Here is a 25,671-nt window from a genome sequence, read left to right as displayed (position 1 = left end):
TAGTTTTGTCTTCTTTTGATTCGTTCTTCTCTGTCAGCTGCTGAGTTTTCAGAGTCCTGCAGCTCATTGCACCCATACTAGTTCAGGGTCTTTTAAGGTTTTTTTTCTTCTTTACTTTATGAATTTATCTTTTTTGTGGCGATGCTTGTTATCCCTCTTTTTAGTACAACCCCAGCTTCTTTATTTACAGATACATTTTTGATTATTCGACACAATAAATCTACAAAGAACCTGAAACTGTCCAAAAAAAAGGTGGTACATTTTTCCCTTTATTCTGCAAAAATTGACAATCAGTTTATATGTTTTATAATAAAATAAAACATGTAGAGCCAAAATAAAAATTTATACGTTCAAAAATAAACCAACGACGAGAACAAAATGTGAAAAATGTCTAAAAAACAGGTGAAGCTCCTCTGAATGCAAAGTTCCAAGGATTTACTCCTGAGGATTATCACAATGTGTCAAAACTCTTGTTATGCTTGAGATAGATAGATAGATAGATAGATAGATAGATAGATAGATAGATAGATAGATAGATAGATAGATAGATAGATAGATAGATAGATAGATAGATAGATAGATAGATAGATAGATAGATAGATAGATAGATAGATAGATAGATAGATAGATAGATAGATAGATAGATAGATAGATAGATAGATAGACAGTTGTCACTGTCTACTTGGACAATGAAACAGTCACCATTACAGTGCAAAAAACAAAATCTGAAAAAGTATAATATAAACATGTTAATATGTACAAAGTATACAAAGAAAATGTGCAAATATGCAAAATATGAAATGTGCAAATATAAAAAATGTCTATAATTATGTGCAGAGTGATATGTACAGACGTAAAACACGTCAGATGTGCAAAAACAGCGTGGAGGTGGGAAAGTGTTTCACATAAGTTACATGGGATAAATACTTAAATAAGCAGACATACATATGCATATATATAAAAATATGCATTGGCGTGTGCTGTGGTAAATTTTTTTGTGCATTTTGGAGTTGAGCATGGTTGCCTTGGGAAAGAAACTAAAAACATTTTACATCCCTAATGAAAGCAATGCTAATGGAGGGATGGGTTTCATTCCTGCATCACTGTAAACAGCTGATACAATAGGAAAACCCTCCAGTGAGGGTTAAGATCTTCTGAAAGGCAGGAATTGAAGGTTGCAGATTCATGCCTCCTGCTGTGCTTTAACGCTCCATGGTTTCATCTTGGAGGAGGTTCTGGCTATTCTCGCTTTCATAAATATTGATGCTCTGAGTTTGAGGTAGATTTCCTGATGTGCTGACTCATGCATCCCTCAGCTGTGATGCGTTGAGCTGCAGTTATTGACCCGCGCTGCAGTTGATGGTTATGTGTTCCTGTGGGGATATCTTCCAATCTGGTTAATCTGTATTATGTAATGTAAACAGATATTCCTCTGGGGTTAGGAGGTGAGGTTAACGCATTTCAGAAACACTTTTCTTTGATCTGTGCCAGGAAGTTGCTCACACATGTCCCTTTCCCTACACCTTAATTTAGTTTTGCATTTATAGAAAGTGACCTTCACATTTCCACTTCTGTTTCAGGCCCACTGAAACAAAAACAGAAACAAAAACAAAAAAATGGGATTACATTTGCTTTTCTGGCATATCCTGTGACAGACTGGCGACCTGTCCAGGGCATCCCCTGCCTTCGCCCACAAGTGGCCGGGACGAAACGGAAAAGAAGATGAATGAATATCTGGCACATCTCAAAAATAATAAAATATAATTTAAAAAGTCAAGTTTTGATTTGTGATAGATCATTTAGTGAAGCCAAGTGGTGTTGCTTCTCTAAAATTATAACAACTACAATAACTGTTGAGTTTTGTGTGGATATTTAGAATCTGCATCTTCTTTTGAAACTGTCAAAAACTGGTAACAGTGTTTTTTTTTTTTTTTAGCTGCGCACCTTTGAATGTCACACGCTGTGAAACCAAACACCAAAGTCAGAATAAGACCTTTTCTCTTTATGAGACCAGAGCAAAGAGCTTAATTCATGCATTTATGGCACGTTGATCCCTCCTAAAAATCTCCTTCCTGATCTTCCTGAGCCAGGAGTCTGTAACCTGAGGCCCCGGAGCTGCATGCAGCTCCTTCATCCCTCCATCCTGGGGAAGAAAAATGATTCTATTTGAATAAATGATGGATTTGTAGTTAGGGTTTGTTTGTTTAAGGTAAATGGTAAATGGCGTATACTTATATAGCGCTTTTCTACCTTTTTCGAAGGCCCAAAGCGCTTTACAGTCACAGGTAATTAAGTTTTGTCATATATATTTATATTTTTAACTTGTCAGAAAACTGAGCATAAATGATGGCAAACGCTTCAATCTACTGTCACAGTGGTTTCTTATTAGAATGACCTTAGAAGCACACATTTTTATGTGCTTTCTGCTGCACAACAGTGTGTAGTTCCTGTAAAGAGGCAAAGTTCTTAAATTATAAAATTGCATTTGTCATTTACAGATTTTTTTTTCAAACGTGGATTTGACACCAATGTTGTGATGAAATAGTGGAAGGAGAAAATTGGTGCACCAAAGTCACAATGATGGAAAAAGGCCATGTTTTGACTTATTTCACACACTTGGGTGTATTTTATTATGAAAATAACTTGCATGTGCAGGTGTTAAAGTAAAAGAAGTTAAAATTACTTATATACAGAAAAATATAACCTTTTATACTTTAACTTTAACTGTTTACATTGTTAATGTTTAAAAGCTGCATTTTATAAATGAACAAATTAGTGGCCAGAAGCATAAATAAAAGTTTGTCTAATTAGGGAAGTGGGACTTTGTGGCTTTCACATAGTGAGTAACTAGACCAAAGGGCTCTTTAAGTGTTAAGTGTTGCAGACCCTTGTCCAAAGCAGAACTCAGCTGCTCACCTCTTAACTGCAGGAGAGCTGACATTACCTTTGGTTTTCAGCACAGGATAAATTTTATGATTCTTTTCTCCTAATGGTCTCAGCTTCACCCATCGTCTATGATATGCATTATCTATTAAATCAACCTACTGTTTATCTTTAGTTACAATAAATATCTTAATTAGTTTAAATTTTAAATTCTTTTCTTTTTTATGTATTTTATCTCAATGTTTCTTTGCCCTCCTGCTGTTTTAATTAATCAAATTTGATCATTTTTGTTTCCTTATATTTTCTGTTTTCACGTTGTGTGTGTATATTTTTTTGCACTTGTGAGTAAAGAACTTTGTGCTGCTTACATGAATAAAAAAAATGGTAAAAATAGTTTGAAGCAGTTTATTATTAGATTCTGCTGAATCGAAAAAAAATATCTTTTTTTTTTCTTTTCTGTTGAGGGGAACTTAGGAGGCGGGTTATTTCTGATGTGCGTTTCATTTAGAGGAAGACAGTCCTCTCAAAGCAGGTGTGGTTTCGGTCTGCTGTTTCAGGTAGGAAATGCAAATAAGTCCAATAAGAGCAGCTTCATGTTCTCTCTGCTTCACATCAGTTTAATCTTCACAACTATTTGCATCTAAGGAGCCGAACAGAGACTTCCTCATAACTTAAACGCCCAGGCTGGACCCCAAATCATGACAATGGTAAAGTAGTCTTTTTCAGATATTTTGGGATTAATTCTGCTGGAGTCTTGGGTAAAGTGAGAGGGATGTCAGCAAATGTTGTCGAAACTTGAAGGGGGCTGCAGTACTGTCACTATTTCTATTTTGAACCGTTGAATACGGCTTTAACAGAAAGTTCTGTGTAAGTTTTAAAGCAAACAAAGTCATGAAAGTTGTTGTTTAAATGATTTAAAAGCACTTTTTTCTATTTTGCTCTTTGCAGTCGTGTTTATGTATATTAAAAGAGTCTCTCAAAGACTTGCCTCCTTGAAAGGTTTGGGCTATATAAGGAAATTTGCAAAGATTTGACCTTAAAAATAAACTTTTTTTTAGCTGCTGCTTCTTTTTTTTGCGGTTTCATTTTTTAGAGGATATCTGAAAATAGATTTTAAATGAGGAATCATAGGAATTAAGAAATAAAAGTACACCGTTTATTTCTAGTTGGACAAAAACAATGCAAAAGTATAGTGTTTACCATGAATAGTAACTATGAATAGTATAGTGTTTACTTTATAAGATATAAATATCTTTTAAAGGTTAAGTTTGCTGACGTTTCTTACATTTATTCTCTTACTGTTCAAAAAAATCCTCTTTTTGTAAATGGTTTCTTTGGAAGTACTCAAAAATTGTATTTTGAATAATTAAAATTGTCTAACTGAACAGAATATTTAAAACTGATTTAACTAATACTGCTGTCCACCTTTCATAATAAAAGCACGTGAAATACTACAGGAACACTGTACCTATTGTGGGATCAGTGACACATTTGAATAATGGGTGTCTCATCCGTTTACAAATGAGGTGGATCACTTTTTCCTCATTCCCACTCCAAGAGCCACGAAAACTTTGCTCTGCTACAATAAAAATAGATTTTTTAACGTTTTTTTTCAAGGAGAGAACAGCTACTATCTGAGAACCTTTCTATTTGTCTGTAATGATTGACTCAACTCCAACACTTCCTCAAAATGTGTCTGAGCAGTATGGGAAAAACGCCACTTCTCAGTTCAGCCTGAAGTTTCACCTCAACCTGCTGACTGCAGATGATCTTGCTTCTAATTTAACCAGATTAATTTAATTTTTGAATAAATCCAGTTTATCCAAAATAGCCTACCAAGTACACGCTAATTAGGCAATTTTTTGCAGTATAAATGAACCAATAAACGTTTCACTGCACTGCATCCGTCCTGACAAGACCATAACTAATTTCCAAAAAATTAACTTAACTTAAGAAAAGATGCAACAAATGCAGAGACCCTATAGTTAACTTTAGCTTGATGTTTTTGTTGAAAAAAAGCTTTTAAATACAGAACTGAAACAGGTGCTTCTCGAATCCTAATACTTTTGTCCTCTAAAGGCAAATATATAACCTAACAGTAACTTAAAGGGAATTTTGCAATAAAAGTTTGACAAATATTGATTATCAAACATGTGCTCATCTAAAGTATTGCAGCTGGAATGGAAAAAACAAGCCACTGCACACATTTTCATACTTTACATTCATTATTTCAACAAATCAAATCAAATTTTTATTTATATAGCACTTTTCATATTTAACTCAACACAAAGTTTCATGTTACACAATCCTGCAGCCTCACAGAAGAATGTGCTCTGAAACATTTATAAAAACATTACTGCTTATGTTGTCATGCATTGGACAGGACTGTGTTAACAAATATGCCTTAAATTCACATGATAATTGTTTCTTTTTTTATGCAGGATTTACTAAACATTCAGTAAATGAGCCGTGTGCACTATTTTTCTACAAAAACCACAAGTCTTTTAGTAGGGTTCTCAGAATGATGAACCGATTTATTCTTTGTGGTACGCCTTTACATTCTTGACAAACACTTGTTCTGAAATGTGCTCTTTCGTCATCCTGCCCAAGTTTGCATGATGGCAAAAAACTTTGTCGGACAAGGAGTATTTTGTTTACTTTTGAGCATTATAAGGAAAGAACCTGCCTCCTGTATCTGGTCAAGCATTAAAGTTGCTACAGCTTTTTTTTTTTGGACGCCAGCTCACTCATGGCGGTTTGCCCCCCATCTCTGATGATCTCTGATAAATTGACAGACCTGTTTTCTTAAGAACCGAGCCACAATCTTGCAGGAAAACATAGTTGGGTTGAAACTTTGACATTTAAAGAGAAAGGAAGTAGCCCTGTCAAATTAGCAAGAGATCAATGGATTTGATAACTTTAGGAAACTGCATCAATTTTTTCACTACTACCTGCAAAATCAAAAAGGTCACAAAATAATATAGTTAGAATCCTTTTCGTTGACTAATTTACACTTAACTTTGAACAAAATTAGATAAACAACAGCTGTATTTGCTTGTTAAATACTTAGGATACTTAATGTTTTAGGGTCTTTTTCCACTGGTAAAGTGTTTTTTCTACCTGATTTGGGGGAAAACATAACATTTAAAACTTACATTTGGATCAACACTTTAACACATGCCCCCAATAGTTGCAAAGATATGCTGAACATTAGTGGTCTGGTTTTTTGCCACCCTCCACTACAGAGAGGAGTGTAAGAGGCCACTTTTGCCACAACTGAAAATCTGAGCCTACATGTCTGTCGCTCTGTTATTTACTTAGATTTTAAACACTTTTTCCCCCATCTTTCAGGCCTTTTTGGGAAAACTGAAGAACCCGTGAGTGTTATTAGATTGATTAAATTCTTAAAGTCTCACCAGAAATACATTTAAGCTTCATGTCACCTCCTTGCAGAAATCCTGTACCTTCACCTCCTCCCAGACAGCCAGGTAATACTAGTTTCACATCAGAACATTATGGAAGACTGTGTGGGTACTTATGTATTTTTCAAATGGTATTTTTCAGGCAAAACCTCACAGAGTGAGCTTGTAAGTCTTTTGTCTTCATTATCTATGTAAAATTGTGCAGGCTTTGTCCCTAAATTTTGCATTTGGTCACTTATTGACATTGTTTAATACCAGATAGATGATGTGTATGGGGATACGTATGAAATCCCTCCCTGTGAGCTTTCGCCTCGTGACGTCCCACAGACGCAAGCGCAGGACAACATTTACTCGGGTACAACTTTGACCTAAGATTTTATCGTTTTTGTAATGCAAATGGAAAAAAAAAACTCACAAACGTCACTTTTAATTTTTTTTTTCTAGACGACAGGCCACCCAACCCAGCAATTCCCAAGAGGGAGGCTGCCCCTCCACTTCCCCACCTATCTAAAAATCTGGTAACGCCAGCTGTCAATCAATAACCATCAGATTATGTTCAATCCGTCCTTCACTTTCAATGAATTTTGGACTTTTACCATCTAGAAACGACAACAACGTCAAGATTTATTCAGCGATACGAAAAAACGTGAGTCATTATTTTGACCATTACTTCTTGGTGTTTTGGTGTCATATTTGAATATCTCATGACTGCTTTATGCTCTCCAGCACCTCAAGTAGACAGAAATGAGAAGCCTGGGAGGAGGAAGATGATGCCGCTTCCTTCTCTAGCCTCTGAGTCTATTGATGAAGGTGCAGTAATCAGTTTAACCGTTATAGAAAATACTCTCACTAAAGGGTCACAATGAAAGAAAAGAATAAATTAATCTGTCATATACTCTGGATTACAAAGAAAAATACAACATCCAACACCAAACTGAAACAGAGAAGTGACTGCCCCCTACTGAAGTGTTCCTGAACTTCAGTTTAGAGATCTTTTTGACAAACTTGCAAAGCACAGACAGGCCATTCTGCTCTTTAAATACTTGATAAATGAGAGACATTTGTTTTTCATTCCAATTTCTCAGACGCATATCTAACATTTCTATTCAGAGCAATTTTAGACATGAAGTCTTTGCTAAAGTACAGATATCAGTTTACTTTTTGTAAAACCTTTCAGACAATGTGCAGAAAGAGGGAACCTTGATATAGGAAAACAACACCAATCTGAAATGTGAGTGTTTTTGAGTCTTAAATCAAGTTTTCTTTGTCAAGATAGTGGAGTAAAAGGATATGTGACTCATTTTAATAATGATTTTTTTTTTTAGATCTTAGCTTTGAGACAAAAGATTCTTTACTTTGCTGATTTTGAGAAAAGCTTGGAAAGGTGTTGTGCAAAAAGAAGCTAAACAACTTAAAACCTGGTAATAGATGCTTCAAAACAAGATTTTAAACCTTTGCCATGATCAAATAGTTTGCAGTGCAGAAAGAGGAAAAAAATCAGCCTTATAATGAAAAAAACAACACTCACAATGTTTCCTTTGACAAAAAAATTCTGTGGTGAAAACGTTAAAACTACAATGTAGAAACAACTGAGTTGTTCTTTCACTTCAATACTTTAGATGTTTATGAGGATCCAAACGAAGAGCCGGTGAGTAAAATGTCTCGTTCTTAACTTTTGCATGAAACCATCTGTGTTGACTTAGATTTGTTTGCAAATATTAAATTCGTATTGAAACACTCAAAAAAAAAAGGACTCTTTGTCATTCTTTGACTCTCTTAAAAATATAACAATTTTCTCTACTTTCTTCTAATTAAGTTTGGACTTAATTAGGACCCAATTCTTTGTTTCATCCTTCACTGTTTTCTAAAGCCAGATTAACAGAGTTTAACCTCCTCAGACTTCTAGTTGCAGTTGTGATGTTAACTTCATAAGAAGACTTTGTTCTCCAGAGGAGTTAAAACCGACATCTAAACCAGTTAGAATTTGCCTTTTATTTTAGGTATCTTTGAAGAGACTAGAATGAAAGAGGAAGATACTTTTTTACAGTATATTTAACATCTAAATGCAATGAAAACAATCCTTGTTCCCTGGTGTCTGTTTCTTCCTGTGTTTTAGGAAAAAAATGATGGCCTGTATGTGGAGCCAGAAGCAGGTGCGTTGGATTTGCATTTGTTCGCACGCACAAACAAAACGCTCATGTAGAATTTGCATAGCAGCATCACTAAGAAAAACTTCACACAACTGTGTGTCCCGTTCTCTTCCTAGTGTGCCCTACTGCTACACGTGCACCAATGAGAAAGCCCACGTCTCCCTTAACACCTTCAGTTCCTATACCGATGTAAGTTTATCTCAGCACAACGTTCCTCATTCGGCAATGCAAGCACTAATGTCTCCTGTCGTTGATGATCACACTGCTGCTGTGAAGCATGCATCAAGCTTTTCATTCTCACTTTCAGCAGGGTGAAGCCTCCGATTCCTGGAGGGAAATCTGTAAGTTTGTTTTCCTTTGGCAGCTTAAAAATGAATGGTCCTTGGTCTAAACACAATGTCATAACACACAAATGTCACACCACTTCCCTTTCAGAGTTCAATGTTTCCTCCAGTGATTGACAGAAGAACAGGTCAGGAGCCATCTTCTGTATTAAAACAAAATATGAACCAACCTGCTAAGTATAAGCATCCCACATGTCGCACCGAATTTGCCACTCTTACTCCCGGTGTGATCTCTCTGCTAAAGCCTCAGGGTAATTTCTTTTAAAGCCAGAGATCATCTTGTCACTAGCTGTGCAGCACTTTAAATATTAATCTGTAAAGACACAGGATGTATGCATGCTCAGGAGGCGTTTTCTCTCTGTTTTAAGGTGGAATGAGAGCAAATAAACCGTTGAGGTATGAGGTAAGTCATAAGTAGGATAGTAGTTGTTAAAAAATGTCTGTGATTTTAATTAATTTTATTATATATAAAGTGTGAAATTTTAAACCCTATAAACATGTGCCTGTAGATAAGTTTTATAAAACAATGAAAATATTTAAATGGGTAAAAATTTGTGTTCTGAGTGCGACTTACTGAATTAATTCCTACACCGTCATCAATGCATGATTTTAATATAGTGTTATCTTCATTTTGGAGATTTGATTGCTCATTTTTTAAAGACAGAAAAAGCATTGACTCAGATTTTTTTAAATTTGGTCACTTAAGATTATCGTCTTCTGTCTGAACTGTTTTGAGTTTAGTTATTATTTATCTTCAATAATATTTGAACAACCACAAACGGAGCTAAAATTGACTCATTTGCATTACTTTTCAGGTCAAAGAGTGGTTTGGTGGAGACTGTTCAAGAAAGACGGCCGAGGATTTGCTGGAGAGCGTAAACAAGGTTAACAGAGCTAAAACCGAGCTAAAACCTTCTTGAAAGATTGTAAAAGTGTGAATAAAAATTAAAACAACACAAAAATATTACATCGAATCTCACTAACCGTTTATTTTATTTGTAAAACTACACTGTTGTGTACATTTCATTCGGGTTTTGGAAGAGGAAATCTGTCACAGTCCCCTATGATTGGAGCTTTTCAGTAGATTTGAAAAATAACTTTTAGTTTCTGACTTTTTCTCTTAATCCTGTAATACATTCTATACAACAGACGTTCATAGCTGTGGGCACAGATGTTTAATAGACTTCTTCATCTTACATTTCATTACTTTGCTGCTGCCAGTGAGATCAAAATGAGCAAATGTTTTCATGAAAATGGCAAAACATCTCGCCATCAGCATTTGACATGTTGATTTAGCCACATTTTGTCTGAAAACTCTTTGAATTTACATCTTACAGCCAATCACTTATTTTCTAGCAGCTACCTTGTTTTTTTATCTGTTTCCAGTGGCTTTTTAAGTGTTTCCCTTTCAATCAACTTCCCTTTAATATTGGTTCAACCCCTTCATGCCTATGTCACTATTTTACAACATAACATTTAATCCAGGACTCGATTTGATTTATGGAAAGAACACTAAAGAATATATTTTTTTCAATAATTGGAAATAAATTCAGGCATGAAGGGGTTAAAGTGCTTTATAAATCAGGTTTGAGATAATCCAACATTTTCTGTAAATAAAACCCAATCTCAGTGAATCTAAATCCAAGATTTTCTTGTTTTCTTCTCCTCCCTTTGCCTTGTAGGATGGTGCCTTTCTCATTCGCCACAGCTCGGACCAAAGAAGCTGTCAGCCCTACACCCTCGTCGTGCTGTACCAGCAGAAGGTCTACAACGTCCCCATCCGTTTCCTGGAGGACGTGCAAGGTTATGCCCTTGGAAAAGAGGGCAAAAAGAATGAAGAGGTGAGGACAAGGAAGAAAAACATCTGCTCTCTTCTCATTTCACTGTGTTTACCACTTGTTTTCAATGAATTTTTACCATTTTTCCATCCCTCCTTCAGACTTTCAGCAGTCTCGATGAGATTATTTCTCACCACCAGAAAAATCAACTGCTCCTGATTGACAGCAAGAGCCAGGCCAAGCACTCAGTACATTTAACTTACCCTGTACGCCCTTAAGACTGCATTTACATTATGATGAGTTGACAAGGGTCATAAGGTCAAAAGTTCAAACAAAGTTTGCAATGGGAAGTTCAGTCACTTCTCCACAAAACCAGCAAAATAAAGAACTTCAGGTAACGCTGAAAATAATCAGCAAGGTCCTGATGTGGATGAAGATACAATTTCATATGAGGTTTTTCTGATAATTTTTCTCATTTATCGTATTTTTAAAAAAATGCAAGCTTTGATTTCTTGCCTGAAATGATAGCCTGTTAGTTAACTTGAACGTTTTTATTTGCTTCTGCAAACACAAACCTGATATTGATGCTTGTAGGGCTCATAAACAGTTGATCAGAGTGAAGTACGGTGGTAGTCCACCTTTTTTTTCTACTCTTATATTATATTATTTCATGTTACATCTGGATGAATCACTACTTTTTCTTTTAGCAATATTTGTTCGCACTTTGAAAATAGTGGGACTCTGGAAAACAGGAAAAGTTTCACATGTTTGCCTCTTTTTATACAAGAAGACTCAAAGCATTTCAGATTTAAAACTGCAATGCAACAGCATCCAAGTTTGTTTTCTTTAAAAAAAGGGGATCACATTCATATTTCTTTAGCTGTTATTTAGTTTACTTTATTTGAGAGTAAAAATCGTTACTTTTGGTGTGATACTTTAGTGTGATAGCAGACTGCATTTAAAAAAAGGACACTTTTTCTAAAAGTTGCTATGTGCAGAGCTGTTTTGACTTGGAATAAAGAACTGACTGGAGATCAAGGTGTGGTTTTGTCCTTTGAGAGCCGGAATCCTCCATTTCTGCCAAAAGGTTGTCAAAATTAGCGAGGATCCACATGATTCGTGTATTTTTAATTAAGATCATAAGCCACAACTGAAAAAAATCAAAATGTTAACACTTTTTTTGAAGTGCATTGGACAAATTATTTGTAATTGTGTAACATATTGTCTCTAAAATGATTAAACATAATATATTGAGCAGTTTATCATTTATCTTGTAAGTAAACAGACTAAATTGTATCTTTGTGGAGTCATGTTCAAAATAACAAAACATTTGGGGTTTGCACGTGGCAATTTTCAGCATTTAGGGGTGTGTAACTTCCTGCTGCAGTTTAGTTTATGACAGATGTATTTGAGAAATGTTCTCCAATAAGTGACTAAAACTCAGTCTCAACCACCAAGCTTTCACCTCCAGCATGTTTTAACCCACTGAACCAATGTTTCCAATTTGATCTATTTTTGGTATAAATGTATGCTTGTTGCTTTTTAATTTAATTTATATAACGTGAAGACCAGATGCAGTGCTGAGAAGAGAAGTGACTTTGCCAATCACATCTTCTGTTTACAATCAGTAGTTTTAATTGAAAACTAATCAAAAAAGTCCCCAGAGGCTATTGGTTAAGTATCCACTGTAGTTTTTCTCATGAGAAACAAAGCAATGGAATGAAAAAAAGATAGAAACAAAGCACAATTATCATAACAGTCTGAACACAAACCCGATGGACCAAAAACTGGTGAAAGTGTTTCACCAGAAGATTACAAAGAGGGATCAGGAATATATGACAACAAAGAAGTGGTAAGACATGTAATAAAAAAATGGCTTGCAGTTAAGAAAACTTATCAAATGAATGAGATTTATGTAAGTTTTAAACAGAATAGAATAAAATAGACTTTATTGTAGTTGCCAGTAGCAGTTAAATTGTGGGTGGTCCAACATCAGCAGTGTGCAAGGCGAAAAATAAAAATAATGAACCAATAAAAGACAGTACAAGTAAAAAAACAACAACATTTAATTGTTTACATTTTGGGAATCTACTTCCAGACAAGACATTCAAATAAACAAAACCAGTATTTTGTTCCATTAAACAATGTCTCTTTGGAGATTCCCTCAAATTCTTTATTTAAAATGTTCATAATTCTATATTTAGCAAAAGAAAGTGCCATCTGCAGTGAATCCAGATTATCATTGCCTCTGGGTTTTTCATTTGCCGATGTAACGGTGATGAAAGTCGGGGTTAAAAATGTCGAATTAGCAGCTTTCAAGGGGAAAACGCGTAGAAACGTCAGCATTCTCGGGGGCCCTGCGTCATCCATTGAGTGCACGTGCACTTTTCGGAAAGTGTTTCAGGCGTGAGAAGGTAGCGCGTGCGTGATGAACCCCGAGTTCGAAGTTGGTGGATCGAAAGGGGGCGGGGGTTGTTGCGGAAGGCTACACATCAGAGGGGTGTTGTGCAGCACTGCAGGGACAAAACGACAGCACAAGCTTCGTATGTAGTCATCAATTATAATGCATGTATGTTGATTTTTTTAAAAAGTTAGATGCGTTTGCTTAAAAGGGTTCTGAATGACCATGTTTGGTTCGGCTGTCATTCGTGAGGACTAGTTTTCTTGGCGGATGTGTGGAGTGTTTTATGGACTGCTGGCGTAGGGAGGCTCCAGAGAAGCAGTCGCAGGATTTGAGAGCGCGAGCCTCCCGGTTCACTAATAACTTTCCACCAGTTTGGCTTTTGGGGCGTCTAGGGCACAGTTAGAAGACCCCCCCCCCCCCTCTTTCTTCTTGTTGTCCCCGTCCCCTCTCCTTCTCCGTGGATTCTTCAGACTCGCAAAAACAATGGCTCAGATCCTCCCCATACGGTTCCAGGAACATCTGCAGGTAAGCTCGCTTCTTCAAATCCATTTGGGTTCGTCTTCCCTCCTCTGCGCCGCTCGGCGTTCGTGTAGTTCCGCGCACAGACGGCACATGCCGCATTTAAATGGCATCTGCTATAGCGCTGGAGGGTGGTGCTGAATATAGCCACAGGCCTGCTTTTCTCCCGCTGGGCTGAGGATGACTTGTAGAAATGGAACAGTGTGGTAGTAGCCGGTTCCGGTTCGGACCGGGCCGGCGCGTGCCTGTGCTGTGGACATCCTCCAGCTTCCCTCCGCGCCTCTGGCATCACAAACAGACAAACTGAAGCTTTTGGGGCCTTACAATGTTCATAATAAGGCACCAGTTTTCCATTGAACTTCTATAGCTGGGATCAATACAGAGTGGGCCCTCAGTCAATCATTCGGTGCCAAAAAATTCTCCTTCTAAATCAGCCAGAACAAAAGAAAACACAAACATCTACATATAAATCATCATCCGCAGCTGGATTTTTCCTATTTTTTTCTCTCCATGCTTTGGAATCTTCTCCTTGCGCTTGGAGTCTTGCAGCCCATAGAGAAAGTTTGTGACGCACCCCTCCACCTCCACTGGTCTGTAGCCCGTTGTTATGGTAACAGCAGGCAGTGAAATGGCCTTTTAGTAAAAGGGAAAAAGCTCAGTCCCCCACCTCCCCCCTCTCACTATTCCTTTCCTCTGGCCTGTAGCCCCACTTTCTCAGCCAAATATCTTCTATAACTGCTGGAGGAAAAAAGGCCAAGCCTTGCATCCTCCTGTAACTGGCTCCTCTTGTCCCCTCTGAAGGACCCTGCTGTAGAGCCTCACATCATCTAGTCCCTCAGTCCATGCTGCTCTTCATCACCAGTCTTTCTCTTAAGAAAACACAGACTTTCCCAGCTCTGACCCCAGTTGTGAGTAAAGGTAGCTCCAGCCGAGTGAAAAATGCTTGGAATTTGCGAACCCAAGACTTTAGGCCTCTAGTTGTAGAGCTTTTTTTTTTTTTTTTTGCCGTAGCATTAACAGCACCATGTTTGATGTCTGGGTTCAGAAGTGCTGTTTCTTCCTTCTGCCGCCTCTTTAGTGCCTTAGGGTTAATAAATCAAGATTATTCTGAACAACAAATGTAGAAAACTTTATTTTTACTCCAAATATGGGTCAAAGCGGATGAACTAATATCCTGGTTGGGTGTGATTTACTACACAAAGTCATTAATCATGATGACAAAATAGATCAACGGAAGAATTATGAGTCGAAACGGACCTCTTCTGCTGACTCCAGCAGCTTGAGCAGGTACAGACATGCCAGCTCTGATGCTCCTCAACCCGCCCCCCCTTGGCTGTTTGAGCTGATGAAACGGTGCCCCCACCTCAAACTAACGGACGTTTTTGATTGACAGTCAAGCTAAGCAGATTGAGATTGGACGTTGACTCCAGCAGGGGCTGACGGCGTCCGAGATGAGCATCTGTGCTCAGTCACCAAAACCCACCCATGAATTCACTGAATGCGCACCACACCGTATACTGTGTGTGCATCTTTCTGTGAAACCAAATAAGTCACTAACTCTTAAGCTTGTAATGGATAGAACAATACATTTAATGTAAGCATTTGGGAAGATACAAAGGATAAAATCCTACTACCCGTTGAGATTCTCTATTAAAGGTAGATGTCTGATGATCCTGACAGCCCTTAAAACAAACTGTGGTAACTCAGAGGTGGGGGTAATTTCCAGATATGTACTACAGTAAAAATAGAACAGATATTACTTAAATAGAAGTTAATTAAGAGTAAAAAAGTACAAAAGTGACTAAAGTACAGAGTAAAAATGTAAACTTACGTGATTTATAGTCTAAAAAAGTATTTGTAAATTCTGAAGCAAAAATAACTTGTTTAGTCTATTGGCCAGTATTTAAAACATATTCAGGGTTATTAAGATATACAAAAATGTTTTTGGTTTACTTTAAAGGATAAAAAGCTCATCAGATTTCACTGCTGCTCTACAAACATTACAAACCGATTGTAATGAGGAAGAGGAGGATGTTACCTGTTTTCACAGCATGGTTTTACGCTCAAAATTAAGTTATTTTACTCTGTGATTACTTTTGAACAGAATATTACACTGATTTGTCTCCACAGATGGAATGGAAGTTAAAACAAAATACTAGATAGTTACAGTCCATTAGTTAGTAGTACTTTTCTATCATCTTCTGGAATAAAAGGACAAATTATGATTCAGAAAAACTACTCTAAGGAGTAAAATTTGGCCAAAACTTACTTAAGTAAATGAGTAACTGTAACTCACTAGTACTGACCTTTGGTCCCACAATAGAACTGTACCCAAATTGATAAAAACTATTAAATTATTGCTCATTTTTGCAAGTCTTGTACAGAAAGCTTTGTCAGAGGCTTTTTAGCTGACAGAGTTGACTTGATTGCAGAAACCAGGAATGTCACCGTCTCCAGTCTGCATCCACAGGCTTTATCAAGCAGACTCAGCTGCTGAAACAGAAAACGGGAATTGGGATTGTCATCCCTCAACGGGAGAAAGGTCTTTTTCACTTAACAGACATGTTTTTTTTGTTTGTTTTTTATTTCTCAAAGTTGCATATTTAATAGAGGTGGGGGTAAATATTTTAGTTCCACTATGTTGTTGTCTTTGTGTTAAAACTGATCATTGAAGTGCTCAGGTATTTTCCCTGGAGCGCACCTTCCTCACGCCTCCTTTCAAGAGGTGATGAACATAAATGATGAACAAAAATATACCGGTACACCTAAAGCTGAAGGTAATATGCGTCCCAAAAGAAAGTAGGAAAACTTAATTTGAATGGGGGCTCAATTTCAAGAAAACAATTATTTGATACTGCAGAATGCTATCAGTACAATTCATTTCTTGTATTGTTTTTCAGGTTGTATGTTGGTTGTAAACTTGAGTTGATCCAGGATTTTAGCACAAATTTCCATTTATTTAGCCTCTGTTGACCGAGATGTTTTAGACATTTTGTCCTTCATAAAGCACAGTTGTGTATCATCATACTGGTGTTTGTAGCTACAGATTGCATGTGTACTTGCATATGGAGTCCTATACTGTTCATAATTAAATAAATAAATATTTAATTAAATAAATAAATATGAACTCATGCAAATACACAATAAACTAATAAATCTCTCATAAATATATAAAAAGATCATGAAATTGTGAAAAATCTGCACACAGACTTTAAATGAGCCATTATATTATACAATATATTTCATTTGGCTTTAAAAACCTGTTCATTATTTTAAAACAACATTTTAAAATATTCATTTTTAATCATGTTGAATATTATTATAATTCTGTCTTTTTTCAGAAGCTCGTATTTCAAAATCAATATTTTCCAAAGTAGCTTTGTTTTTATTTCATGTTGCTGTTTTTCACAATGGCGTATTCATTTCATGAAGAGCTTTTTCAGGGTCTATCTGTCAATCAGTGAAAGTGGGCGGGATCTAAACGTTCATTGGCTCATCCATGGAAATCGACTCTTATTCCTCGATACCCGCTCAGCGGGTATCGAGGAGATTACATGTTTCAGCGATATCTGCACGGCTTTGCTGACATTAGATATCAAATAGAGACAAAAAATCTGTCTGCAGCAAAAGATGCAAACATGGACGACTCTGTTTTTGTAGTTTGAGGATTTGTGTGGACCAAACCACAGAGGAGCTCCGGTCGTCCACGTCTCGAAGTCCCCGGTTGAAACACTCCTCATTCTTACGCCATTCACTCAGAGCTCACATCGTGCCTAATGTCGGCTCGCAGGAGGCGAGCTGGCGGACCGAGAGACCAGGCAGCTGCGCGGCAAAGCGGGACAAGCCTGCTCGTGCCTCCTGAACCTTATGATATTTTTCTATTTTCATTGAGACAATGATTATAATCAGGTCCTCTGATTTTATTTTTCCTCTCGGGGAAAATATTGAACCTTTCCTGCGATGACGTTTCTGACATCTTAACACTCTCCATGTGCATTGTGCATCCATGCATTGTTACTGAGATAAGCACAAGCAACCGCTCCATGTGGCTATCAGGCTAAAAACATTAGCTGGTAGCCCCTCCCACACGCATGTTGCGTTCATGGAACTCTAGTTCACAGAAGCTTAGTGGAACTCCAACAACCACTCAGCCTAACTTAGGCCACTACTAGATGTAAATGAGAAGATGAAAATTGCAGAACAGACCACAAAATTACCCGAATTATGCACACTCGCCCAAAGCCACTTTTATCCGCAAATTTAGAACCTAAAACTGCCCAATTTCTATTAACACTGTGGATGTGTTGAGGTGCATACTCCCCCTAGTGTCGAGGGGCATTGCGCCGTCACGTTTGCTGAAGAATCTTTGATCTATGTAGTCAGGGTGCTGCTGCTCATGTCTGAGTAAAGGAGTAGCCAATCACAAAAGTGTCTCCGCTTTGTCCAGTTTGATTGACAGATAGACTCATTCTCCTGAAAAAGCTCTTCATGAAATAAATAAGCCATTGTGAAAAACAGCAACATGAAATAAAAACAAAGCTACTTTGGAAAATATTGATTTTGAAATCGGAGCTTCTGAAAAAAGACTGAAAAAATATTCAACATGATTAAAAATGAATATTTTAAAATGTTGTTTTAAAATAATGAACAGGTTTTTAAAGCAAAATGAAATATATTGAATAATATTATGGCTACTTTAAAATCTGTGTGCAGATTTTTCACAATTTCATGATCTTTTTATATATTTATGAGAGATTTATTGGTTTATTGTGTATTTGCATGAGGTCATATTTATTTATTTAATTAAATATTTATTTATTTAATTATGAACAGTATAGGACTCCATACTTGCATCTTAAACCAAAGAGATAAATAAACGTATTGAGGTCTTTCTGTGCCACTTTTATCCATTGACTTCAGTAAAACATTAGCAGCGTTTAGATCTAGAAAGATGCATCTTATAAAATATTATACAAGTCTGTCTTCCTATCTACCTTTTTTTTTGTGAAACATAATAGAAAAAAGTCTGGTTGGTTTGTTTGTCAGCTGCAGCATCAACCAGCCTGGTGGTTAAAACATGTTTTTATTTTATATTTTATTCATATCTGTCAGTTGTATTTGTCCTTTTATGATAGATAGAAAGAAACTCATTTGTTCTTTATCATCAGCTGCTGATTCATCCCATATGACTCATGAATGGTGTTTGTGTTGTTTGATCAGTGACGCTCCGTTGCTTGCGTTATTGGTGCAATCATTTTCCTGATCATTATTCTTGTACGGGAGAGCTGACATCCTGGCATGTGTGATGCATGGCGTGAGGCGGTTTATGGGTCTGTGGAGACAGAAGGTTGTCGTTAATGTTTGATGTTTGTCTGTTGAAATTGAAGCGGGTGAGTCAGATGCCCCATCTTGGACAGTAAATTGCCAAAGGTTTGCGTTCCTGGAAGTACTCCTAAACGTCCAACTCGTCTTCCTCCTTTCTTTTCAGAGCTGCATAACTCACTCAGCCTCGTTCACACTGAATATATCCTCTCATTCTGTCTTTCTGTTTTAGTGCGATGCTCCACTTGTGCTCAGCTTCTGCTTCTCATCATTTCCTCCATCTTTACTAGCCCCAAACCCACAGATCACTTTGGCAAGTTTGGCACACATATGGCATCCAACTTCCTCTTTTCCCCAGATGCCTTTTTTTTGGACACCAACAGTAGATTATGTTGTGGTTATGATCAGCATTACAATCCTGATATGATTCATTTTTGTTTTGACATGATGAATTTTTAATTTCTCACAAAATTTTAAAGAAAATTCAATAAGGATAAAAGTAAAAATATAGAAAATAAAAAGAGTACTGGACAAAATTCCAATGACTTTTGAAAAATGACCCATTATCTGCATTTTTTTACTTTGAAGTCTCTGATTTTTCCAGATGTCGTTTGAAAAATCAAGTGTATCCCTGATGTTTTCTCTGGGCCACTTCCCTGCAGTCACAGTACATTCTCAAATCCTAACACATTTAGGAGGAGAGCCTCGGGTGACCTTATCAAAAACACAACTCTGCTATATACATGTACACATCGGGCATATGATGCGCGTCCAAGAACGCACTGAACGCGGGTTCTTGAACACACTCTTAGCGTACAGTGTTCAGACTGGACTGTCGCTACCCGATACTGGGCATGTGCTCACTGTAGGAAGTGGCTTGGTGAAAAATGTCAAAGCAAACAAACTTAAATTACTAATTTCTCCTCCAAGATCACTTTTCAAATGGTTGGGACTTCCATAAAGAAAAAAAGATGCTGCTCATATGTTATTACCAAATCAGAATCCCTGATTGGTCAAAGTTCAGCTGATTTAACCTTCAATGTAAATTCAATAGCCACGTGTATAGTATGTAAAGCCCGAAAACGTACTTAAAATATTGTGTTGCGACGCGTGAACGCAAGGGTTTTGTAAAGGAAAACCCGAAATGCAGATATACACACGTTTACATAGACTTTTCTTTGGAGGTGGTTACTTGAACACGCATTGCTGAGGGCGGTTTGAAGATAGCATGACATTGACTTTTTAAAAAAATATTGACTGTGTGAGAACTGGACCAAGTGAGTGTGACACCACCCTTAGGAAATGCTTTACCTCTGGCTCCAGCAAAATGAAGTCAATTCATTCGCCATTTTTACACGATATGATTGCCGCCATGTTCTATCTAGACGTTGTCAGTAAGCAGTAATTGGTCTAAAATAGTCTGAGTGGCCGTTTCTGCAGTAACCGCCCCCACCACTTAGGAGTAAGCTTGTTGGAAGTTCATAGCCCTACCATTTGAAAGTGGGTTCAGGAGAAGATGTCAAATGTTTTGAAAGTTGGACATGGGGGGCCAGTAGGGAGCACATGCTTTTTATTAAGGCATCTGATTGGCCAGAATAAAACTTGCATAACTTGCAATAAAGAGAAAAAATCTTGGTCATTTTCTCGATCCAGTTCTTGTATACAGTCAAAGCTTGTTTTTCTGTTTTATCTCCTGTTTTTCCTCACTTTCTAGCGTGTTTGTTCTGTCACTCCCCTACAGGGTTATTTTATTATGGTTTGTATGTCCTAGCTGTCGGTCGGTCGGTTGTGGTTGTTGAAATCTGTTGGAGATTTTTGTTGTTTTTCTCCACAATGTGAGGAAACCGCATATGGCCTGTTATTCCCACAAGTTCTTAACAACAGTTTGGTGCTGAAAGGCTTCAGATGAACATCTCCAAAAGCCGGTCCTTAGGTTGCCTTGCTGTGGATGTTCAAATCACTTTGCTTGTACTGTTGCACCTAATTCAGCTTGTCAGCACTTCCTTGAGCTCTGCAAAATCCTGATAATGATGCAGCATTTGAGTCAGGTTTATTGTAGTCGGGAGATGTGAAACATTTAAAGCAAGGTTGCCTGAGGAGAAGGATTGAAAAAGCTCATCTTGACTGTATAATAGAGCACAGAACATTTTTGAATTAAAAACCTGTCAAAATACAACAACAGTATTTTGCTTTTTTTATTTTCATTAATAACTAGATCAGAGCTGGAGGTCTTTTGTGTTGGACAATTTTCACTGTAACAATAGAGGTTTATGAATCTTCTAACACGTGAGGTATATATTTGTATAAACCCATTTTGTATTTGAGGATAAACTTTATTTATATTATGTTTTATACATTTTTTGTTAGTCCGGATGGAAAAGAGAAGAGAAAAGGAAAGAGTAAGATGCTAGAGAGGGGGGATAAGAGAGCAAGATGATTAAATAAATGTTTGTGGAGGGGTGGGTAATAGAACCACAAAGCAACACATTGCTGGAAAGATATCATCATTACTGTCAGGTGTAGATTTTAGTCAAAAGGGCGGGGTTTGGCTACAGACACTCAAATGTTACAAACATACCTGTTGGCCCTAAAACCTCGAAACATACATGTCACCATGTACATAGCTGAAAGGCACGTATTTATGCATACAAACAAACACACTGGCACCTGTGTTCAGGTGATGATCCGCCATCTACTGTAGTGGATGATGGAATGTAAAAAGAGGGGCAGGTCAACCCCACACCAAGACCCCAGCCGAAGCAGCAGGGGCAGCCACGGCCCCACACCTGCACAAGATTGTAGATCAAGGGATTCCATCCAAAGGGCAACCCAACGTCGCCACCCACAGCGAGTCCAGTGGGACCGCCACAGGGCCCCCAACACCAGAGAGCAAGGGGGCACTAAGTGTGAGCCCTAGCCCAGCTAGAGAACACTCCTGCCATGCCAGGGGGCCTAGCACATGACCCCACATACAGGAGAGTCCCCCCAGCCCCTGACGAACAGCCCGGCATCACCTGGGAGTTCTGAGCATCCCTCTACCCAAGCCAAGAACCAGCCCCCCCGAAAGGGAGACCCGCCCCTTGCTCCAGGCACCCCTCCTGTTGGGAGTTTTGAAGAGGCCCACCGCTTGGAGGCAAGAACCAGAACCAGCACCACAGGGACACTGACACCCTCAGATTTGCATGTGATGCAATTCCCGGGTCATGACCTAGCCAGAGAACTCGGGTATCCTTCTCTCTGCGTAGAGAGAGGACCACCAAGCCCAGGAAGGTAGCACCTGAGGGACACTGCCACCGCCACTGAGGGCCCTGTTCCCCTACCAGAGAGTTGGTTGATTTTAAATATATAAATTGTGATAGTACCATCATAGTTGTTTCATCCGACTAGATGTAATTAAAACTAAGTTAATTGAGACTTTTCTTTGAATGCAGATCTCATCTGCTCAACCCTGACTGCTGACCGCTAACATTCTTGTTGTTCTGAAGAAGACTTGGCCTAAATGGCTCAGCGGTCATGATTTGTTGTCCTGCTCTGCCAGCCAACTGAGAGATAGTAGTGTCCTTGTGAAGAGGATTCCTTTCTGCTTGCCTCAGACTGCATAATTCAGCGTCTTCATTCATTGGAAGACCACTGCTTGTTGTTCGCTATCTTTTCAGTTCTGTTTTTAGTTTATACAATAATTTAAGGAGCGGCTTTCTGTGCAGAATTGTCATCAGCTGTTTGTTTTGGTTTTAGTTATGACATTGCAAAGGAAAATATGTCATCTTCAGCTGTAGTTCACAGAACTCACGTAAGTCTTCAAAACCCAGAATCAAAGTTGGTATATTGTTGATTTACCAGCTCAACATCTCTGCATCTTACTCAGGCCTGATCCAAAACGCGTCGGCAGTGTCACAACCAGGATATCAGACTTTTAAAGACCCACTCCCATGAAAGTTGTGCTTTTGATCTTTTCAACATGTAGCATTTTTTACATGTTCTTGATAGAGGACATATATAAAGATAGTTAGATGTAAAACTACAAAAATTGGGAAGTCTGATAGTTTTTGATTTTTTTTTACTTTAGAACTTCATCAGATCATTAGTCCATTAAACAAATGTCAATCTCCCTTCATGGTTTGAACCGGTCTTATCTTCTCATTTTTTTCATTGACTCAAAAGCTTCACTCCTTTCATATCCGTGTCCAGTCATTGGGAAAGTCTCTACACCTTCTGAGAGTTCTTTCTTTTCCCCTTTTCTTTATTTATAAAACCATAAAACTTGCTTCATTGTTGGGTCAACATGGAGTTTTCTGTAAATGCTTACATTTTGCTCATCTGTGTGTCAAGTTTTCATGATTATCTTTTGCTGATCTCATGTTAAATCATAGCGTCTCTATGTTTCTATTTGCTTAATTAATATATATATTTTTTAACCTTTTGATTTCTTCTTACCACAACTAACATTTTGAAATGTGGACTCATGAATAAAGGCTAGCGTTATGTTGTGACTGCATAATGAAAAACCTTCAGAAGTGATTGGTTGATGCCAATCATAAAAACAACGATAGTCCTTTAAAAATGCTTTGTCCTGTAGCAGCCAACATTACTTTTCAGTAGATGATGATGAGCACAGCTGGTGGATGTACTTTCTCATTTTCTGCCCCTCTTTTCCAGCTGCAGAACCTGGGCATAAACCCAGCCAACATTGGCTTCAGTTATCTGACCATGGAGTCGGACAAGTTCATCTGCATCAGAGAGAAGGTGGGAGACCAGAACCAAGTGGTGATTGTTGACTTGTTGGACCCCACGAACCCTCTGAGGAGACCCATTTCTGCAGACAGCGCCATAATGAATCCCGCCAGCAAGGTTATCGCCTTAAAGGGTAAAAAAGACAGAAATAGCTAAACAAACATGGATGGATGAAAAAATAATCTGTGGCTGACAGAGAAAAAAGTTCTTTTTGGTTTTGACTTAAGGCCAGATCTTGAGTGTATTATTGTGCTTAAATACTTAAAAAGTAATTGTGTGAAGACTTGGGCATACGAAGTCTTTGCCTTAACCATTTAACACTGGAGGTAGTTCATTGTTAAACTATCATAACTCTTTAACCGTTTATGCAATTAACGTAACTCCAGCAGATTCGGAAAGGGTGAAAAGCGGCCTCATGCTGCTTTCCTACACTTAACAATATCAAAAAGCGTTGCATATTTGTGCAAAGCTGCTTTTCTCCACGTCTGATTATGTTGATCGTTGAACGGTGGAAGGGGCACAGTGTGTCAAGAGCATCTGTTATTTAGGTGTCCCCAATGACATCTCTGGTGTTAAATAGTTAAAGGGATATTTGTAGAAGTGCCATAAATGCTGTAAATATTTAAGGTGTTGCTCCTTTATACAAAATCAGTTAAACAAACGATCATCTGCGTGTTTGTAGCTCCTAAAGCACAGATCCTAATGCTTTTTTCTGCTTCCCCCTCCTGTTTCTTTACCTGTGGTCTATCTTTGTCTCCTTGCTTTTACCTGATTGACACTTTGCTTTTTCTCCTTTGCGTTCTGTCATTTCACAGACGGTGAGTTGCTTTCTGTCAGTCTGTCTATCTATCTCATAAAGCTTCCCATATCTTTCACAAAGAACTTTTTTTGTAACAAATTTAAGACTGAAAACAGTTTAGAGGGAACAGTTCGATGTGACCTGCGGACGATCCTCTCCTTTTTGAGGCCTGTACATGTGTTAGCATGACTTGTGTCTGTGGTATGCAGCATCAGATCTTACTCAGGCAAAAGTGCAGGACTCTATGTGCAAAGCTTAGTGTAAGCGTGTGCCAGGGTTCATATCACCATCACAATCGTCCTCTGCTCCACATAAGGGAACTGTGATAAAACCGGTGTGTTGTGGGATTTTGTGTAGTTTCAGCACTCACCTGCATTACATCACCTTTTTGTTTTGTTACACGGTTGTGGAAGCTAATGCAGCCTCTGTTCTTTGTAGCTTCATAAGGCATGTGCTCTGTAGATTTTTAGACAGTTTTATTCATGATTTCCACTAATTTATCATCCAAACAGTGAGTGGCATTTCATTGACCATATCCTATGGCGTTTAATGGGTTGAACTGCAAAATCATCTGTTCACCTCTTGCTAATTGTCATGTTATTTTCCTCCTTCCAGCTGCAAAGACCCTGCAGATTTTCAACATTGAGATGAAAAGTAAGATGAAAGCTCACACCATGACGGAGGAAGTCATGTTCTGGAAGTGGATATCAGTAAACACTGTCGCCCTGGTGACGGATTCAGCCGTCTACCACTGGAGCATGGAGGGGGATTCCCAACCGACCAAAGTATTCGATCGGCACGCCAGTCTGGCGGGATGTCAGATCATTAACTACCGAACTGACGAGCAACAGAAGTGGTTACTGCTGATTGGAATCTCTGCACAGGTATGACGGCAGAGGCATGTTTAGTGAAGACGTCATGAGGTACAATGTCAGGTCTTTGGAAAGAATTATTTCTTTATACTCTGGAGCCCCACGGAACCAAAAATAAAATCAGTACAGCTCACTTTAGAAAGAACTTCGCAGGTCCTTTAAAAAGTCTGGATGCTTTATGCTTAAGATCATTTTAAAAAGAGGAAAAGTTCAACTCATTCAAAGTAAATGAATCACATGGCTGCAACACTGTGCCTTTAAAACCTGTTTAGTGTAGGTTTAAAATGTTTATCTTGTTTACCTCAGAACAAGGATGTTGCAGTCTGACTGTTTAAGAGTGAGGACAACCAGTTCAAACAGGTGACATTAATACAGGTAACCAGTGGAGGATTTGAAGAGCTTCTTAAAGAAAAAGGAAAAGGTCTGTGAGGGACAGAAATCTCGGTT

General features: G+C 38.0%; 2 protein-coding genes across 6 annotated transcripts in view; both read left to right on the top strand.

Moving 5' to 3' along the window:
• Window positions 1-3,401: 3,401 nt before the first annotated feature.
• LOC111947876 (B-cell linker protein-like) lies at window positions 3,402-11,615 on the top strand. The gene is made up of 18 exons (XM_023958269.1): window positions 3,402-3,440; window positions 3,529-3,590; window positions 6,235-6,260; window positions 6,337-6,371; window positions 6,448-6,470; window positions 6,564-6,660; window positions 6,750-6,823; window positions 6,909-6,951; window positions 7,032-7,115; window positions 7,925-7,953; window positions 8,422-8,458; window positions 8,572-8,644; window positions 8,763-8,796; window positions 8,891-9,050; window positions 9,168-9,202; window positions 9,615-9,683; window positions 10,482-10,640; window positions 10,739-11,615. The coding sequence occupies exons 2-18, from the start codon at window positions 3,582-3,584 to the stop codon at window positions 10,853-10,855; spliced, it is 1,104 nt and encodes a 367-aa protein (XP_023814037.1). The 5' UTR covers window positions 3,402-3,440; window positions 3,529-3,581; the 3' UTR covers window positions 10,856-11,615.
• Window positions 11,616-13,121: 1,506 nt separating this feature from the next.
• The window catches only part of cltcl1 (clathrin heavy chain like 1), a 31,557-nt gene continuing 19,007 nt past the window's right edge, over window positions 13,122-25,671 (top strand). For 2 of the 5 annotated variants that reach the window (XM_023958266.1, XM_023958264.1), the window contains exons 1-4: window positions 13,122-13,506; window positions 23,479-23,686; window positions 24,369-24,371; window positions 24,968-25,236. In XM_023958266.1, the coding sequence (XP_023814034.1) occupies window positions 13,465-13,506; window positions 23,479-23,686; window positions 24,369-24,371; window positions 24,968-25,236 (522 nt within the window). In that variant the 5' untranslated portion in view covers window positions 13,122-13,464. The remainder of the gene's footprint in view (window positions 13,507-23,478; window positions 23,687-24,368; window positions 24,372-24,967; window positions 25,237-25,671) is intronic. The other 3 variants (XM_023958267.1, XM_023958265.1, XM_023958268.1) reach the window with 3 other exon arrangements.

Source organism: Oryzias latipes, chromosome 9 (genome assembly GCF_002234675.1).
Source record: "Oryzias latipes chromosome 9, ASM223467v1".
NCBI lineage: Eukaryota > Metazoa > Chordata > Actinopteri > Beloniformes > Adrianichthyidae > Oryzias > Oryzias latipes.
The sequence above is the reverse complement of the archived record's forward strand: the minus strand, read 5'-3'. Positions and strand labels throughout refer to the sequence as shown.